Source organism: Sebastes fasciatus, chromosome 5 (genome assembly GCF_043250625.1).
Source record: "Sebastes fasciatus isolate fSebFas1 chromosome 5, fSebFas1.pri, whole genome shotgun sequence".
Classification (NCBI taxonomy): Eukaryota; Metazoa; Chordata; class Actinopteri; order Perciformes; family Sebastidae; genus Sebastes; species Sebastes fasciatus.
This window is the reverse complement of record NC_133799.1, coordinates 32,313,823-32,333,353: the sequence shown is the minus strand read 5'-3', so window position 1 is coordinate 32,333,353 and position 19,531 is coordinate 32,313,823. Positions and strand designations below refer to the sequence as shown.

The window sequence follows — 19,531 nt, the reverse complement described above, 5'->3', positions numbered from 1 at the left end:
ACAATTTTGGGCCTGATTCCCCCCCTCCCGACGATCATCAGTTTTTTAATGTTTCTGAAGATTATCTTTCCAGATATTCCTGTGGTGTGAGGTATGGTAAGAGTGTTTTTTACATAGTGTTTTGGGCGCACCGATCTCAAATCATAAATATTTAACATGTTCAATATTTACGATCGGAAATCTTGTTGTGTGTGGGGAGCCCCAAGGACAGCCAATGACGCAGTCACGTGGGAAAGAACGACAGCCAGTTGGAACCAAGCTGACTGAAGCGGAAGGACAACCACTTCCGTCATGGCGGCCGCCGCTAATGCATGAGCTAATGCATGAGCTAATGCATGAGCTAATGCATGAGCTAATGCAAAATGCGAAGCACAGAGTAGTATTAAGATGGACCTCAGAAATGGAGGACCAACTTGTTCATTTGTGGCAACAACACAAGTGTTTATTTAACATGTCTCCTTGACTTCATCCATTCATCCTTCGTGAATTTTCAGTACAAAGTTGTCACTAATCGCTAATTCTTCCAGCCCGTCGTCCGCCATGTTTGTTCACACTAAAGTCATTTTTGAGAGATTTTGCGAGATTTACGTTTTTTTTTCTTGTTGTTCATGAATAGAGTCTGTTAGTGTGTGGTGTGCTGTTTTGGCCAAATCGTTGCTCACCACACACTATAGGAACAAAACTGTTAAATTTATCACAACATGTCATTATGTGTGGGGTCTGTCACATTTGAAAAATCTTTTAGTGTGGGCCAGCCTTCAGAAATTGCTGTGATTCATTTAAAATCTTTTATCTTTTTGTTTACAAAATTATAAGATAACAGTCAGGAGTAGAGCTTTTCTTTTAAATAATAGATTTATGATCATTATACACCTAGAAAAATGTTCTATGTTGATATGTCTGCAATAATGTTTTCATATTTTTGTGAAGTATCTTATGTGAAGTCAAGAAAGAAAAGAGCACATGCTATTGGAAATTAACAGAATTTATTTTCCCCCATCTCTGAACAGCAAGATTATGACAGTTAAAACACATCAAAGCCCAACGTATGGCAAAGACTTTCTGAAACCATTTCCGATGGGAACTCTAAATTGAACCGTCTTTTGAACTAGCGGTCTCTTGAGATCTTCTGTAAAAGTGTAAATGAAATGGGAACTGATATCTCGCAAGCCTAGAACAGATCATTCAACAAAAATTAATTAATCATTCACTGATACAGATTTGTAGAATTGTACTTTTTTTTTTCTCCATCAGTCTGTCTGGCTTCAAAAGCTTTTCCATTCTTGAACCGTCTTTTTTTCTCTCTCGTTATTTTACATTTAAGTTGTCTCTGTTTTTGATTTTACAATACCTACGGTCCAGCTCCGATTTCACAAGCAGCTGTTTGTCCCGCTTATTAACTCAGGATACAAATTCTGTAAACAAATGGGGAGAAAAGGTACAAGAGGGGGTTGATTGATATGTATAATTCTGAGACATTCACGAGAAGCACTGTGGAATATTGATTTTCAATTTCAGTTTATAATTCATCACCTGACTCACGGGAGCTTTGCACCATGTCTTGAGGATCGGGTCTCAGACTCACTGGTAGCCCTATGGTGAGAGATAAAAAAAAGAGAGGTTATGTAAAAATAAAGCAATGTTAAAATGAATACAGGTATAGGATGTGTGTATGTTTTTGTTTGTATTCACATTATTGATCTATGAAGATATATTTTGATCTGGCTTTTACTCGACTCATACGTAGGTCTTTATAGTTTCTCAGGGCAGTTGACCTCCAAGATATGCTTCCCCAGTAAATGCCACACTTACCCCCTGGGTGTCTACACTGTAATATAACCACCAAATCCAATTAATCAAAACATTATATTTCACAATATTCTGTGTTGTATTTATTAAAACGTAGAGAGCCTGAATGTCAATGCTGGGCACGCACTGCAACAGACAAATTATGTCCACTGATGAGATATGGCTTTGGGCTATAATGAGAGTTAATGAGTGAGTATAAATATGTCATAGGTTTTATCGTGGCTATTTTACTTTAAAAGAACAGCTTTTTTAATTTGAGAATTTCTCCAAATACAGTGTAGTGTAAAAGCGAATAACATCACAGTTGGGAGCCAGCTGTTGTCAGAGGTGTACATCATCATTTTCTTATGATGTTATTTAGTGTGTTTGTTCAAGTTTTCTATGGCATTAAGAGAACGGAACTCTTTCAAAAACAAGTTGTTACATTTTCAAGTTAAAACAGATTAATTTATGAATATGAAATATATACTTTTAAATCAACACAAAAGCTTAGTCCAGTTTTGCGTTAAGTAATTAACGCAAAACTGGACCCTCATCATGTAATCTCGATCTTAAGGGAGTTGTGTCACTCAAGGTTAGTTCAGAATTCTGTGCCTGCCCGACCCGATATCACGGGCAGGCATATAAATAGCACAACATTCTGCATGTCATGAGGATGCATTTTTGGCTTTTCGTGTGTCATTGTATGCTCCTATTCTCGTGTCATTCGTACGCCACGCAACAAAACTACGGTAACGTCTGCAGTTTGGGCAACAAAGGAAAAACATCATGGTTGGGCTTAAAATAAGTATGTAAACCAAGTAAAATAAATACGGAAACAACGTAACATAAGTACGGAAAACATGTCACAAATGTCACTAAAAAATGCGTCACTAACGTAACAAATGTAGCTAACGTATCTAACATAACTTACAAAACAAAACACCAGTTTTGAACACTGGTCTCCTGACTGAAAGTCCTGTGTTTGTTGGACCAATCCACCTCCACACCCACCTGCCATAAGCAGTCTTTCTCACTTTTTATTCTACGTTCCTAGCTTGCTCGTTAGCGTAGACTATTTACGCGGATGCATTTACATTGCAGTCAGTAAAGACTACATGGCAAATGACATGCCAAAAGCAGGAATGGCGTTCTTACTGCACGCTAAATGCTTTGCTAATTATTGTGTCTTCCATACGCCTTTTTGTGCGACCAGGCTGGCCTACCACCACAACCATATGCCAGAGCTCAGGAAGGACAAACAAGGACTTTCTGAAAATTCTTTTTATAATAATTTGATAATGATAATTGATCCATAGACCTCTCATTTTGACTTGTATGTCTTCAGCATAAACTTCATAGGGTACAAAGGAGGATGACAGAGGTAGGGGTATGGTTGTTGGCACAGCCATGACAGGAACCTTTCTGCTAAGGCTGCATTCACTTTCACACCAGATATGGCGGCCATTCATTATGAATGGGGGTAGTGCGTTTGGGTTGCGGCAGCCGCAGGAGTTGCCGGCCTGCGGTGGAAAAGTAGAATCAGAATCAACTTTTGGAGAAATGCACCCTGACGTCACGCTGCGGTTGTCAATCACGTAACCGACTAACCAGAGTTGTACAACCCAGCCACGAGGGAACAAAAGACATTAATTGCAGTCAATGGGCCATAAAGGGACTCTCCCACATAGCTGCACAAGCCTGCGGCAAATCGCCACAACACCTGATCTGGTGTGAATGCAGCCTGAGGACGTGTGTTTGTTGCATGCAGTTTGATGTCCATAGATTACTTGGGATGAGTTGGGATCTGCATCCAAGATAGGCGTGCAAGGATCCGGGAGCATGTTTTGGACCCCAATTCATGCAGGTAGTGCACTCTCAGCAGGCTGTGGACAGTGAAGGTGGGTTCACAATCTATGAGGCATGTTGGCAGTGTTGGTTTGGGACCTGGGGAGTAGCAGGAGCTTAAAAGGACAAACATTTGGTGACTTGCTGAAAATCTTGGAGATCTTTGATGCAGAGCTATGTCTTCTGCTGTGTACTGTGATGTAGCCTCCTGCAGGACTGCTGACTACAATGGGATTGCTGTTGTTCTCTGGCATCGCAGCACCGTGAACCAAGAGCTTTTTGCATGTCTGACTGACAAAAGCTAAAGCAGACACGGCCCCATATTGCCTTCTTTCTCCTGCCTTGGGAAGACAGGTTGTTGGTAACCTAGTAACACTGAGAAGGCCCCCTAGAAGAACATTAAAGAAATATGTAGTGCTCAGATCCTAGAGTTGACTGCTCCAAGTGGTACATTCCCTGACACCAGGAAGTGGAGGGTACCTTCAAGGCCCTTGTTGAAGTGTCCCAAGAAAGAAGTGGGAGGTTAGATTGATGGAAGAGCCCAAAAGTTAGCAGAAGACTTCACAGAACCAAGACATTAATTGTGGTTCTGTATTGCATACAATGTCCCGGAGAAGATGTGATTGATCATGGGTTGGGCTGCTTCATTGGCAGGAGAACGTTTAGGGTACAGGACAAAGTGAGCCGCCTCGTAGGAAACGATGATGGTGTTGTCTTCCAAATGGCAGAAAACCAGTGAGTGTGTTACTGGAGATGTGGGAACATCATGGTTCCAGAAAGGTAGAAAACGTTCGTGCATTTGCCTCCATGGAATGTCATCAGGACCATTGCTGGAAGAAGGAATGTGTGCAACGGACAATAGGATGACAGGGGAGGCTGGAGGAATTGAGCCATTGGAGGACCTGAGATTGCATAGCTATGGATGAGGTGGAAACCACCACCAGATTTCTGATTCTTGGACGGTGTAAAATTAATGAGGATTAGAGTCCAAGTGGATCACCAATAGTTGGGCCTTTGCTGTCTGGATGAAGGCTAGGTTCCTATAAACAGTCCAAGGGTGTTTTGGTTTTTCCTTCCATTCTACTAGGGCCTCCTGCATAGTCTGCAGCGCCCAGCAGCTGATTTCATAGTTGTGTTTAGCAGATTTGAGGAAAGGAAGGAAGGCACAAGGGCGGACCTTCTGGACCTTGAGAGACAGTTGGTAGAGGAGGAACCCCTAATTCCACATTGGAGGCATCAACCTCCAAACAAAAGACGATGAGGAGTTTACATGAATCAATATGGGAGCACAGTTACAGAGCGATTCAAAGAGATCATATTTTTCTGTTCCTCTGTACTGCTGAAGATACCCTGAGTCTTCACAAGGTGTTGTAAAAGCGCCAAATGACGATCAAAATATAGAATAGAACAGAATTTTTTCTTTATTGTCATTGCACAAAGTACAACGAAAGTAAGTAACAATCCTGACGATGCGTTCACACAAATCAAACAGTAATTTAGAAATGAAGAAGAATAAAAATACATATTTATAGATAAAAAAATATGTATTTGCCTTGAGTAAGTCAGAGAGTGATGATATTGCACTTCTGGATATTGCACATTTGCTGAGTTGTAGTGGCCCTATATACAAGTAATAATTGGGAATAAATATGTACAAAGGACTATACTAATGTGCAGTTGGAATGTAAACATCTGTGTAGAGTTCTATATATAAACAAAGGTGCAGTTGAAATGTAAACATCAGAGCAGTGTCCTACATTCAAAGGTTGGAATGCAGTTGGAATATAGGTGAAGCTGTATTCACACAGCAGCAGGCTACAAGTCATTTTCAATCGAAGCCGGTGACGCGAATCAACAAACTGACACCCTACACTTATCGCTTTGTGAGGGGCGTGACGCATTATAAATAAGGTTGGGCTGGTCTTTGTTGAGACTTGTAGTGTGAATATAGCTTAAGTGTTGTAAGTTTTGGGCTTTTGGCGTGGAATTTCTATGCCATGTAGTCTGTACTGACTGCAATCTAAATGCATCTGCGTAAATATGCTACGCTCAGCGCTAGTGACATAGAATAAAAAGTGAGAAAGACTGCTTACGGTGGGCGGGAGAGGAGAAGGATGGGACCAACAAACACAGGACTTTCAACCAAACAAACAGCACTTGTAACCATGAGAACGGTGTTCGAGACTAGTACTTTTTTTTTAATGTTACGTTAGTGACGTTGGTAATGTTTTTCCGTACTTCTGTTACATTGTTTGCATACATACTTAGTCTACTTACGTATTTTAAGCCCAATCCTGATTTTTGTCCTGAACTGAAGTGGTTTTGTCGCTTAAATCTGACTAACGTTACTATAGTTTTGTTGCGTGGTGTACAAAAGACACACGAAAAGTGGCGTCCTCATGACATGCAGAATGTCCTTGTAATGTAATGTACTATTTATACACCTTCCCGTGAGATCAGGTTGGATAGTAATTGTAAACAGTCGGTGTCATAGTTTAGTAGCAATTCTTCTGAGTGGTTGTAGTCACTGACCAGGGTTCAACCCAGATTGACTGGTTTGGTTTGAATTGACAAAAGGAGGGTTGAGCCAGAGTCAGATAACCCTGGTCAGCATGCCATTCTCATCTTTGGAGCTCAACTGACTGATCAAGATGTCATCCATACACACAAAAACAAATTTGTTGATTGCACTGTCAAGACATCATCAGCTAAAAGCAGATGTGTCCTGTCTAGCGGGAAAGAGCGAAAGGAATAGCCCAAAATAACTGGAAGATTCAGTCTTTGAAGAGGAGCTGGATCTTCCTGTATAGGGTAGTTTAATAGAGTAGTATCTCTGTAAGAGGAAGATTATCCAACTTATCTTACCTTGCTCAGCTTGTAAAGTTGTTGGATTGTTTGTTAGTAGGGACACTGACAAAGTATTATGGCTACTAGAATTAAGTTGATCAAGCAGCACTTACAGACCAAAGCAACAATTCCACATTGATTGGTTCATTTTCTTAGCACTATAGTCAAATTATTTATTGGATAATATTTTAGGCCATATCACTTTTGAAGCTGTTGATTGAATAAACATGAGCACACACCATAAAAACAGTCAACAACCTCAAGGTGTCAACTTAGACAGCTGAAAGAGTTATACAAAATGTTAAATGCTGTCATCAAAAAAGGATTATCTCAGTATTCAGCCGATTAGACTGTTGTTAGGCTATTAAATAGGCATTATTAGTTGATATAAGCCCCATAGATGTGGGTCAATAGAGGCCTACTACACACACTAGTAGGTTTTATCATCTATTCACATGGTAGATCACCGAAAGAAGGTATAAAAGAACATGACAGCGACCTCTAGCGACCGTAGTAATTATGACAGGAGCAGAAGCGGAAGTCAGGTGCTGTAGTATAGACAGTGTGATACTCCATAAGGGGAGAAGGTCGGGAAGATGGATGGGACACAAAACTACAGGACTTTAACCGACGAGACCGAAGTTTGCCTCCGTGTGAAACCAACAATGTTTAGTTGTCTTTGAGATCGTAGTTATTTTAGCCCAAACACAATGTTTCCCTAAACTTAACTAAGTGTTTTTTTGCCTAAACCTAAAGAAGTTGAAGTTTTATTGCCTAAATGTAACTGTTTTTTTTGCCTAAACCTAAAGAAGTTGTAGTTTTATTGTCTAAACCTAAAGTTGTAGTTTTATTGCCTAAACCTAAAGAAGTTGTAGTTTTATTGCCTAAACCTAAAGAAGTTGTAATTTTACTGCCTAAATCTAAAGGAGTTGTAGTTTTATTGCCTAAACCTAAAGTTGTAGTTTTATTGCCTAAACCTAAAGAAGTTGTAATTATTTTGCCTAAATCTAAAGAAGTTGTAGTCTTGTTTACGAAACGTAAAGAAGTTGTAGTTTTATTGCCTAAACCTAAAGAAGTTGTAATTGTTTGCCTAAACCTAAAGAAGTTGTAGTTTTATTGTCTAAACCTAAAGTTGTAGTTTTATTGCCTAAACCTAAAGAAGTTGTAATTTTATTGCCTAAATCTAAAGGAGTTGTAGTTTTATTGCCTAAACCTAAAGTTGTAGTTTTATTGCCTAACCCTAAAGAAGTTGTAATTATTTTGCCTAAATCTAAAGAAGTTGTAGTCTTGTTTCGTAAACCTAAAGAAGCCTTCTTGTTTGTGTTCAAAAGGTGACGTTTCAATCAGTTTTACAACATGTTAGAACGTGTTGCTTTTAAATTTCACTTTCACATTTTACAACGTAGTAGGTTTAGTAGGCCCCTAATGGCCCACATCTTTGGTGCTTATAATGACTGATAACACCTATTTAATGGCCTGATAACAGTTAAATCTAAGTGTCTACTATTTATTTTCCAAATTATGTCCTAACAGTAAACTAATGCTTTGTAAGCATGAAACTGTCCAAAATTAGTCTGGTTCTACAGTATAACAATTATTGAAATGTATTTATTGTAAAATGTATATATGTGTGTATCTGTGCACTATTTATTATATTGTTTTATTCTGGATATACACTTTATGTTATTGTTTAGCAGTAGTTCAGATTCTCATTTATACTCCGTAAATCTTATCTACTGAGTCACAGTCTCATGTGAGAGACTCAAATCCCCCTGCAAGGAAGGCCAGCTCTAAATGAGTTTTTTTTTTCTCTTAATGAAGGTCAGGAGAGAGTCACATCTTTCCTTTTGTGATAATTTATCCCTATCTCCTGTTATCTCTTTTGCCCCTTTAATCCTAATTGTATTGTATAATTGTGTGATGTGGACCTCGTGGTCTTTGAAGTATTGCCCCTATCCTTTCATTATTACCTGATGCCTTGAACCTTTGTTAATTTTTTTCTGCTCTGCTCTGTACTATCCAGTGTTGCAGAATAAAAGAGAGAACGGCTTAAGTTTAGTCATTTTAAAAGATTTTATTCAAGTCCGACTTTACTATCTTACTGAGAAATTGTAACCACAAAGGTATGATATACTGTATATTGATATTTTCTGTAATATATGCTGGAAATATATCTCACATATCACTCATTGCTGTTTCGATTGCTTCTCAGTTTCAATGAATAGTACTTGTAAGCGGATAGTGTAAAAAGATCTACTGTATTATGAGCTGAATTTCAGTTTTAGAATTAGATCCATATAGCTGAATGAAAGCCTTTTTGTACACTTAACATGTTGTAAGTATCAGCAACACAGTAACATGAGTCTGAACTGGGAACAGATGCCTTTACCATGAACACCCAGTATTTTAACATGTGAAAATATAAATGAAGGAGATAGAATACATCCTATTTACATGGTAGAAAAAGATTGTGTTATGTACCTTAGCTGATAAATGGTTCCTTTTTTCAAATTGAACATTTTCTTATAGAGAAATCTGAGCAGTGACATGTGAGGATTCTGTATCCTGATCGCACCATTCTGCTCAACGAGTGACTGAATTCAATTAATTTATATCGTTCTTTGAAAACTTTGAATGTCAGAAATACATTTATTTGTGAGCGTGTGTGTTTTAGGGCTGTCCTTGATCAAATAAATTCTCAGTCGACTAGTCAATTAGTTGATTTAATTGACAGATCAGTTAAACTGAATTTCTTCACAAAGAATCACGCAAAAGCACCACTTTAAATCTACCAGAGATGTGCTCTTAAGTTTCTTGTTAATAACTCATTCAGCATGAAAAAAAGCATAAAAAACAACTAATTGACTTAAGAAATCTTAGTTGACTAAGACCAAAACGTCCGATTAGTCGACTAATTGAGTAAGAGGGGGCAGCCCTAATGTATTTATCCTACGGCTGTCATGTCATGGCCATTTTCAAAGGAGTCCCTTGACCTCTGATCTCAAGATATGTGAATGTAAATGGGTTCTATGGGTACCCACGAGTCTCCCCTTTACAGACATGCCCACTTTACGATAATCACATGCAGTTTGGGGCAAGTCATAATCAAGTCAGCACACTGACACACTGACAGCTACTGTTGCCTGTTGGGCTGCAGTTTGCCATGTTATGATTAGAGCATATTTGTTATGGTAAATGCAGTACCTGTGAGGGTTTCTGGATAATATTTGTCATTGTTTTGTGTTATTAAATGATTTCCAATAATAAATATATACATACATTTGCATAAAGCAAGCATAGTCACCAACTCCCATGTTGATAAGAGTCTTAAATACTTGACAAATCTCCCTTCTTTTTGAACAGATAAAACATGTATGATTATTTTGCAATTAATCACAATTAACTATGGGCAATGATGTGATTAATAGCGATTCAATATCTTTAATCGATTGACAGCCCTAGTTTATGCACATACATTTTTGACCATTCTAAGTTCATTCAGAGTTAGTTAAAAGTGAAGGTGTTGAATAGTAATTTGAGATTTACAAGGGGAACCCTATAGTCTAGATTGCAGTGTTTGAAATAGGTTTGGGGAATGATTTAAGGAAAACTGTAAATAGCAGTGGCTAATTGCTGGCACAATACCAGTAAACTGTCCTTCAACCAGAAGGAAGCTCTCAAGCGCTTCTTTAAAAAGGTGATCTCACGCTCAACTCTCTGAGTTTGTTGTTGCTTGGCGTTGTGTGTTTATTTCCCCCTTTTAACATATTTTGTATCCTATGTTATCTCCAATAAAGTCACCCATCTATCAATGCAAACTATTCATCTTGCCAATAATAATTAGATATAACCACACAAGAGCTAATGCTATAATAGATTCTGTATTGACAAGGCACTTGCTAATTTACAGTGAATCCCCATACTGTTGCTAAAGTAAGTGACAGAAATATATTTTGACAACATAAAAAAAAAAAGTGTTTATTATAATTTATGGTGCCATAATGTATTAGTTCCAAATGTGCAGTAGTTCTTCCACACTGTGAAAAATAGGCTTAAAAACTGGGGAGGAGAAAAAAAAAGTTAGGAAAGTTGTAGACCATGTGAGTTGTGTCTTTCTAATATTTTATATTTTTTTGTAAAAGAGAGAACCATCACTAAATAGGATGGAAATACAATAAAAGGCATTGAAATGTCAACCCTAGCTTTTAAGAGTTTTTGAGGGAGGACGCAAGTGTGCAGTAAAGAAACCCTCTTACCGCTTCAGCACCATGGACAGTTCCGGTAGTGGAGCTTACCTCAGTGCTCTCCACGGGAGACCCACTGGGCTAATAGGCTCTCTGTGTGTCAGGACGCTCCACATTCACTGTTTAAGACGAGATGGATGGACATGTGTCCTTAGATAATCCTAGTTTTGTGTGTGTGTGTGTGTGTGTGTGTGTGTGTGTGTGTGTGTGTGTGTGTGTGTGTGTGTGGGTGGGGTGGGGGGTTGGAGGGTCTCTCGCGCGCACCAGTGCGTGTCTGTTTGTGTGTCATTTGAATTAGTTGTTTATTACAGTAAGTCATTTGGAGTTCTGGTAGATGAAAAATAAACTCTATCCAGTCGTTAATGCTATTATTATTAATATGCTTCCACTTTCACAGTCTTTTTCTAAACCAAATAAATCATATAAATCAGAGAATAAACTGTGTATTATAATATTATTTTTTCATTTATTTTACCTTACTGTTTGTTGTGACAATCAACTCCTCTCACATTTCCAAATGCGTAAAGTTTGGAGATGGAGAGAAGTTACATGGTGACGCGTAAAACCATAACTATTTTATTTCTAAACTGTATTTTTTTTACCTTTGTATTACAGGCAGTATAGGCTGTGTCAACGATTATATTTGAGAAAAAAAACTGTGGATGGAAAACAAATATCATCTCAATCCTTGACAAATTAAAACCTACTGCTTTTCTCATTATCCCGTCCAATTGTCTTGGGAACTTTGAGGCGTGCGTTTATTAGACAATCAGGTTTTGAAACAGGAACATAGTAGACTTCCCCCCTCCTCGTGAGAGCACGAGGCTCAGCCCCTAAAATAATTCCCTCTTATCTAATTCATTGATCTCAAAATGAAGCCTAAGCTGGCGCATGTATATGTGGCAGCCTACATGCCAAATTGCATTCAGGGAAAAGATAGCACCGACATAATTTAAAACTTCAAAATACGCTGAAATATACAGTCCGAACATGCAGTATACTACCTCATGGTTGCTGATGAACATCATAGCTGCCGATTGGGGAGGATTTCAGGAGCTTTTTCTTTTTGCATCCGGTCGGCAACAAAAAAAGAAAAAGAAAAGAAACGTCGGAGGCGTCCTCAGCTGTGGGCTTTATTGTTCTGTAGGTCTATTGAGGCTGAGGGGGATTTTCCTCCCAAAAACGCGCAAATTTAACGATAATTTCAGGGTTTGTAAAGAAAGATATGATGGAAATCTTCCACCGATTGACGCATGCGTGTGTGAGGAGACGAGGAGCGGAGAGAGAGCGTGAGAAACAGACACAGATGCTGTTGGAAATATATGGGAATATGAGAGGAGCAAATATAACTCAATTCTTTTGCCCTATTTTGGGCACAAAAATAAATTGACTTTGGCCTGCATGAGATGGTATTTTTTCTCCTGTTTTGTATAATAAAACCTTAATGTTAGTACTGAAAATATATGGCCAATAAATGTATATAGATTCAAGACCACATTTCAGCTTTTAAAGTATTTTATTTATTTATTTTAATGTACTTCTCACGCATATTAGAAATATTGCACGCCAGTGTGATGTAAAGAATAATCTATGGAGTGGCGTCCTATTTGTGTAACACACACAGAGGAAGATGAGATGATAATTGCAATAGGATGTGGTGCACAGCATCCGCGTGTGGGTGCACGCATCTACTGTATATGTAGGCCTATAGCAACCTTAAATAAATGTAGTTATCAGTGTAACTAACCAGAGACTCGTCGTCTCCAAACAGCAGCATTTAGACGGTGTGAAAACACTCATCTGTCCGCGTTCCGTTTAATAATCACAGCTGAAGGAATCATACATCACACACACATTAGCCCGAGGGCTATTAGGCAGTGGTCCTCATTGGAATTAGCATTTTAAAACCATCACTCCTCACTGCCTCCTTTAAAAAGCACACTGTCAAATAGATGTGAGCTAATGCAACAATTATCAGGCGGACAATGGCGCGTTTCTAAACGTTTACAGTTGACGTAATATTTTCTCGGTGTTTGTAATTGTGTCACTACACAGTTGAGCTTTTCCAGTCTTCAATGTGGATGGATTAAACCTGTGCGCGTGTGTTTGTTATATATGTGCATGTGCGCTGCGTTTGTTTGGCCATTTTACTATAGAGTAGTATATATAAATAAACTATATAAATAGTATTTTATTTTGGCATCCTGTGTGTGACACGCTGGAAAAAAGGTTACACCAACTGAAAAATACTGATGCTAAATATGACATTTCTTCATCCTCCTATAGTGAACCCTTTCTCATTGTGGGTTTTGTGACCACCCTGCAGCTGGATGTGGGAGGGGGGGTTAAAGCCCTGTTGAAGTGTCTTTGAGCAAGATGGAGGGCTGCCTTTTTATACTTTTAAAAAAGATATCCTCAGGAGGGAAGGAGATTTACATTTATAAACATTTTCTTGGAGGAATAAATAGCCTATATTATTATTTTTCTTTTTATTCTCATTATTCTTATTATTTTTGTATTATCATTATCATTATTATTATTGACAGTACTATTATATTATTATTATTATTATTATCATTTTTTATTATTATTATTGTTATCATACATCCCCCTCACTCAAAAAAATAAATGACATAAATAATAACTCTATTAAGGCATATATCTATTTTGGCGACAAAAAACTCCCTATATGTGTCTCTGCGTAAAGCTGTACAGTAAATTGGTTGCACGGTATAGTCACCTCTCTGGATTGAAGTCAGGTTTTAACTGGAAAAGAGGTTGAAGGTGCATGTTTGTTGCGATTCATTACATTAAATGGAATCTGGGAGGGATCCTGAGTATTACACACACACACACACACACCCCTCTCTTTCCTTATTTATTTTATTCTCCTTCTCCTACCAGCCGCTCTTTGTTTATGTTGTAATGTACATGTATTCTGTAGCTGAAGGTATTCTAGTAGCCGGTCTGGGTGCTGATTGGTGATTGGTGCGCTCAGGTTGGAGAGTGAACGCCCTGCAGATTATGTCAGATTGCGTGCAGAAACCAAACCAGCCCAGCCTTTGAACTTCACCGCTTTTGGCTCGTATTCACGCTCTTCCGCTCATTTCCAAGCCAGGTGCTTGACGACAAACCTCCGAGAGAGAGAGAGATAGAGAGAGAGAGAGAGAGAGAGAGAGAGAGGGAGAGTGAGTCGCAGAGGAGAAAAAACACACTTTTTACGACTCCTGCAAACTGACTGCGGAACATTGCTTTCACCTTTGTGGATTTCTTTTACGTGTGTGCATCTTCCATGTCTTTTTTTGCCTCCCTGCATCGCGCGCCGCAGGTCTGAAAGAAGGAGAGTTGTAAAACCGGACTTGAACGCATCAGTTGTTTTTAAACTCTGGGAAGAAGAAGAAGAAGAAGAAGAAAAAAGCAAAATAGAATTTTTTTGCGCTGGATTTTATTTTATTTTTTTCCCAGACTCCGAACATCTCTGACATGACTGGTATCTGGCATCTAGACAGGTGAATAGTTTCTCCCTTTCCTTCCTTCCTTCCTTTCCGATAAGAACTTTTTTCCTCGTCGTTATATTGGGGATAAAAAACAAGTCCACTACTTTTTAAAGATGTCAAAGCCTGCTGACCACATCAAGAGACCCATGAATGCGTTCATGGTCTGGTCCAGAGGCCAGAGGAGGAAAATGGCACAAGAAAACCCCAAAATGCACAACTCTGAGATCAGCAAACGCCTGGGCGCCGAGTGGAAGCTGCTGTCCGAGTCCGAGAAGAGACCTTACATCGACGAGGCCAAGCGGCTGCGCGCTCAGCACATGAAGGAGCACCCCGACTACAAGTACCGACCCAGGCGCAAACCCAAGAACCTGCTGAAGAAGGACCGCTACGTGTTCCCGCTGCCTTACCTCGGAGACACCGACCACCTGAAGGGACTGTCGGTGGGGGCCGCGGACTCTCTGCTGGGTCACTCGGACAAAGCTCGCGCCTTCCTGCCGCCCACGAGCTCTCCGTACTCCTTCCTCGACCCGAGCCAGTTCAGCTCGAGCGCCATCCAGAAGATGACGGAGATGCCGCACGCGTTGAGCGGCTCTTTGCCGTATGCGTCCTCGTTGGGATACCAGAACGGCGCGTTCGGCACCCTCGGGTGCCCCAGTCAGCACACCCACACCCACCCGTCGCCCACGAACCCGGGCTACGTGGTCCCGTGTAACTGCACGGCCTGGTCCACGTCCAGTTTACAGCCCCCGGTGGCCTACATACTTTTTCCAGGTATGACCAAGACTGGGATAGACCCATATTCATCCGCACATGCCGCTGCCATGTAACCTTCAAAGACTCCTCTTTTTTTCTCGTTTTTTTTTTTTAATTCACTTGAATACTGAAATGCATGTAAATATATTACAGGACAGCGCGCGCCACCCCCATTAAAAAAGACATGAACAGTATTAAACTGCCTTGGACTTATATGGCAACAAAAAAAAAAGAAAACAAACTTTTCCAGAAACCCAACAAGTTTCTGACTTGAGCAAACTGGGATTTTGGTGTAAAAGGACGGTGACCCTGTGAACTGTAAGAAATGTAAATGTTATAACGTTTATGGCAGCCAGAAAAAAGGAGGCCTTTAACTTTATTTATTGTGTACATTTTAATGCTGATATGCTGATTTGTGTTGATTCTTGATAGGGTACTTTTATTTTGAAAGAATTTGGCTTGCACAATTAGCATTCCTATTTCCTGTATAGGCCTCTTAAGTAGTCTTAACATTTTGGCACTCGTAATTTTATGATTTTTTCTGGGTCAAAATCAGGACCTTATAGGCTGGATTATATACGGGTCATATTGTTTATATTTATCAAAACACTGGCACATAAAAACTAGACGAGTCTATTTAAGATGACGACAAGAAAGAAAACTACTCATTTACATCCAAATGTTTTTATTTTGCATTTTTCCTGTGGTTCAGTGCTAATATAATAGTCACACGCGTCATTCTTTTTTTTTTTTGGTTTTTGTTTTTGTTTTTTTAAGGATTAACTTCTATTTGAATTCCAGGAGTTATATGTGTATTATCATCTAAGATGGTAATTTAAAAACCTGTCATGTTATGGAAAGGATACTGTATCTTTAGAAGGTTGATACCTCCTGCTCTTTGTTCAATTGCTGAGCAAAGACGTTTCGAATAAAGACAATCTGTCTTCAACGCTATCAATTTCCTGTATTTGTAGGTTATTGGGTGCTTGAGATGACGAAGATAGTGGGATAGTGTGCAAGTGCTGCGGGGAAGTTCAACTTGGCAGAAAGAGGCAACATTAAATCGATTTTTAAATCAAAGAAAATACAAAAATAATAATAAATGCTTAAAAAGGAAATAATAATTTGCAAAAAACGAGTTTGAAACATTTTTTTTTAACTAAAACAATTGTGATTTTTTTTTAACATTTCAAACCCAACTTGACCCCAAACTAATCAATACTGTTGATAGGCTAAAGACTGAATATTAATAAACTCCTCTTAGTAGAATAACAACCTTCAAAATCAATCCTCTTTTTAACCAAATCGATTCTTCTCTCTCCTGTGTGGCTTTTTTGAAGCTGTCAAACTCCTCCACTCGGATCATTTCACATACAAGCTTTAATTGCCGTTGGGCTGCTGCTGCTTTTATTCTTCTTATTATGATTCTTTATTTATTGGAAACAGGTTTGAGACATGTTCAGCGGTACACTGGAGGTGTTTTTATGACCATGGTATGACCCGGTTGTGATCTTTTGATGTTTGACAGTTCAGGTTCAGGAGGAGGAGAGGAGGAGAGGAGAGGAGGACTAGAGAGGCCTCCCTGGAGGGATTCAGCCCGTCCGACTTGTCTGACTGCTTAATCACTTCAAGGAGGGAGCCTTCTTCTTCTTAATTATAGGTTTAACTAATGGATGATGTGATTTTTTTCTTTTGTATCGCTTGCTGGCTCTAAAACAGCCCAGTGCGGTTTTTAAATATCTCTGCCAGTGTGTTTACTTTTTAAAAAAAGAAAAGAAGAAGAAGAAGAAGAAAAAAAAGGTGTTGCAGCCAAAAACCTGCTAAAGGTTATTATCATCAAGTCATTCATACGTGTTTAAACCTGTCTAAACTTGTGGCTGATATATAGGCCTGACTGCCATTAAGACAAAATGAAAACATGAGGAATGATATAAAGATTTAAATGTGAATTGAGCGCTCTCTGGTAATGGAGATCAGGTTTTACGCACCGCGGTGTGTGTGTGTGTGTGTGTGTATATAGCCTCATATTAGACGACTGTAGTATTAATTAAAAATTTCATTCCACATCCAAATTGTTTACTTATCTGCCAGGAACATATGCTGAGAGAAGTTAAGATTCTGCACTATTGCCCAAGGTGCAATTCAATCCTGGGGAAGGAAGGAAGGAAAGGAAAGAAAGGAGGGAGGACGGGTAGATATTTTATGACAGACTTTATTTCTTATCTGGAGCTGTAAATTAGGGTGATACTTCATTGAACCGAATGTGAAGTTTTACATCAAACCCCTAAAGCATCCTAATTCAACTTTGAAATTAGACAATTATAATTACTTTCAGGAGTAACAGCATTTTTTTTTTTGCAAGATGAAAATGAGGCGAATAACCTTTTATCTATGGGCTATTATATAACTGTTGTTTTTTAGAGTTTGCTTTATATTTTATATTTTATTATTTAAGCTGTGTGAAGTTTCTTTGCCGTGCGCACTCACTTATACCTGTAATTATCCAACTTAGTCACGGGAATTGACTGTGGTTACAACGCCCTGAAATAAATAACCTTAACGATAAACGGCATCTGAGAGGTATAATGGGAGGGAAATTATGATTTGAAATTATAGGGAGGCTTTTAAATCCCCCCTCCTCCCCCTTGACGTTTTTATTGGAGCACAACAGAGAGAATTCAATCTGCCTTATCTCTCCAGGACTCCTTTTCAGCGCCAGATCAGAGAAAAAGGAGAGGATAATTGTTCTTTATTTTATTTAATTCAGGCCATTTATATGCTTCATTTAGTGATAAAAGTCAACGAGGAGCGAGTTAGAGTAGAGAAGCTTTTTTACTTTCCCCTCCTCCACAACACTTCATTCCCAAAAAAAAAAAAAAATGTTAAACAGATGAAACAAAAATAGCGAGGACATTTTTAATTAAAAGCCATGGGTCATTTACATTATTGTGTTTTAATGTTACCCTGAAATCATCCTCAGTTAAATGGAGTTTGATAAGTAGCTGTTGAGAATGTGTTTTTTGTATTTAGGCGTACTAATTTCCTAAATCAAAAGAGGAAAAAAGGACCCCTCGAGGAGAGGTTAAAAAAAAAGTACTATTGATGATGATGATGATGATGATGATGATGAGAGTGTCATTACTTCTGATGATGGTGTAGAGAAAAAAGAGGATTATATGGCCAACTCGCTTATCAAAGATGCATAGCATTCCGGCTTGTGTCAACGCGAGATTTGACACAAATATATATTGAGAAATTATTTTGGGTTGGGATAAAAACTGATCTCATTTCAGCATATTAAATATTGTCTCCGAAAGACCAAAAAAAAAAAAAAAAAATCATCACTGGCTAAATCCTTAGTCTATCTAAAATTGAATCTGGGATACCATTTTTGACGGGAGAAAAAGAGAAACCGTACAGTTGTGTTTGTTTGAAGACGCGGGGGCTTGAATTTGGGGGTCCCTGAATTCTCATTTGAAAGAAATGAAATCGTGAACGAGCTGATAAAGAAGAAAAAAAAGAGGAACGGATGAGCTGAGAGAAAAGGAATCACGCCACGGCTGTTTAATGTGCTGTGCCAGTCGGAAAAGTGATTTACACCGAGACTTTTTATCCCCCGACACATAGAAAGACAGTGCGCGTCTCTGGTTTATTTACGCACACGCTCACGCATGCATGCATGTGTGGGGCCCTATATATATATATATATATATTATGGTCAATTCTCTGGAGTTCATCGGACACAGATATGGGAAGCATCGAATCTTATTACATGCTTCACTTAGAAGCACAAGCTTTGTACACGTTGCACATCCATCAGGTTCATTTTCTGCACCGGACAGCGCGGGGAAAGTTCACTCCTTGCACTTGTTTCATGACTTTTTCAACAATGTTTTCATGCAATTTCCTGCAACTTTTTTTTTAATTTGCTAATAACAATACTCATTTGATTTTGCATGTGACAACTTCCCTGCAGCTTTTTTTAGGCCTGATGTCTGATGCTGATGCTGATATTTGCCCGGGCCGCTCTGAAAGAACACCTGCTCTATTATATTCATATTTAGAATGTACTAATATATTTCTATAAGCTTTAAATGTGCATATCAGATCATAATAAAATTAATTAAAATCATTTAATTTCCTCTACATTTAAAGTAACATTTTGAATAACAGTTTTAATTATTATAATGATGATTATTATCATTATTATTATTATTATTATTATGATTATGATTATGATGATGATTATTATTATTATTATTTATATAAGCAGACAGGCCTATAATTTAAGACAGTTATTAAATATGATTTTACATTTTCCCAGGTGTCCTCAGGCTGCAGTCTTTAAAGGGGTAAAGAAGTGCTCCTCACTTTGATTTTTATTTAGTTACTTTTCATCACATTGTTAGAAAAAGTCTTTGTTTGGAAATACTTCCTGCCTCTCATTGAAGTCAATGGGAATTACTGATCACTGATGTCAGTTTAATGTCACTCACTTTAAAGTTTTTGGTTTAAATTCAAAGTCACATGGGACCCCCCACCTCCACCACAAGA

General features: G+C 38.6%; 1 protein-coding gene and 1 long non-coding RNA gene across 2 annotated transcripts; one reads left to right on the top strand and one right to left on the bottom strand.

Moving 5' to 3' along the window:
- Window positions 1-914: 914 nt before the first annotated feature.
- On the bottom strand, window positions 915-11,995 carry LOC141768629 (uncharacterized). The gene is made up of 3 exons (XR_012594126.1): window positions 11,732-11,995; window positions 1,534-1,593; window positions 915-1,415 (listed from the first exon to the last, which is right to left on the bottom strand). It is a non-coding gene; the product is annotated as an uncharacterized LOC141768629 (long non-coding RNA).
- Window positions 11,996-13,674: 1,679 nt separating this feature from the next.
- On the top strand, window positions 13,675-19,126 carry sox14 (SRY-box transcription factor 14). Its single transcript, XM_074636495.1, has one exon. The coding sequence runs from the start codon at window positions 14,338-14,340 to the stop codon at window positions 15,049-15,051; it is 714 nt and encodes a 237-aa protein (XP_074492596.1). The 5' UTR covers window positions 13,675-14,337; the 3' UTR covers window positions 15,052-19,126.
- Window positions 19,127-19,531: the final 405 nt, after the last annotated feature.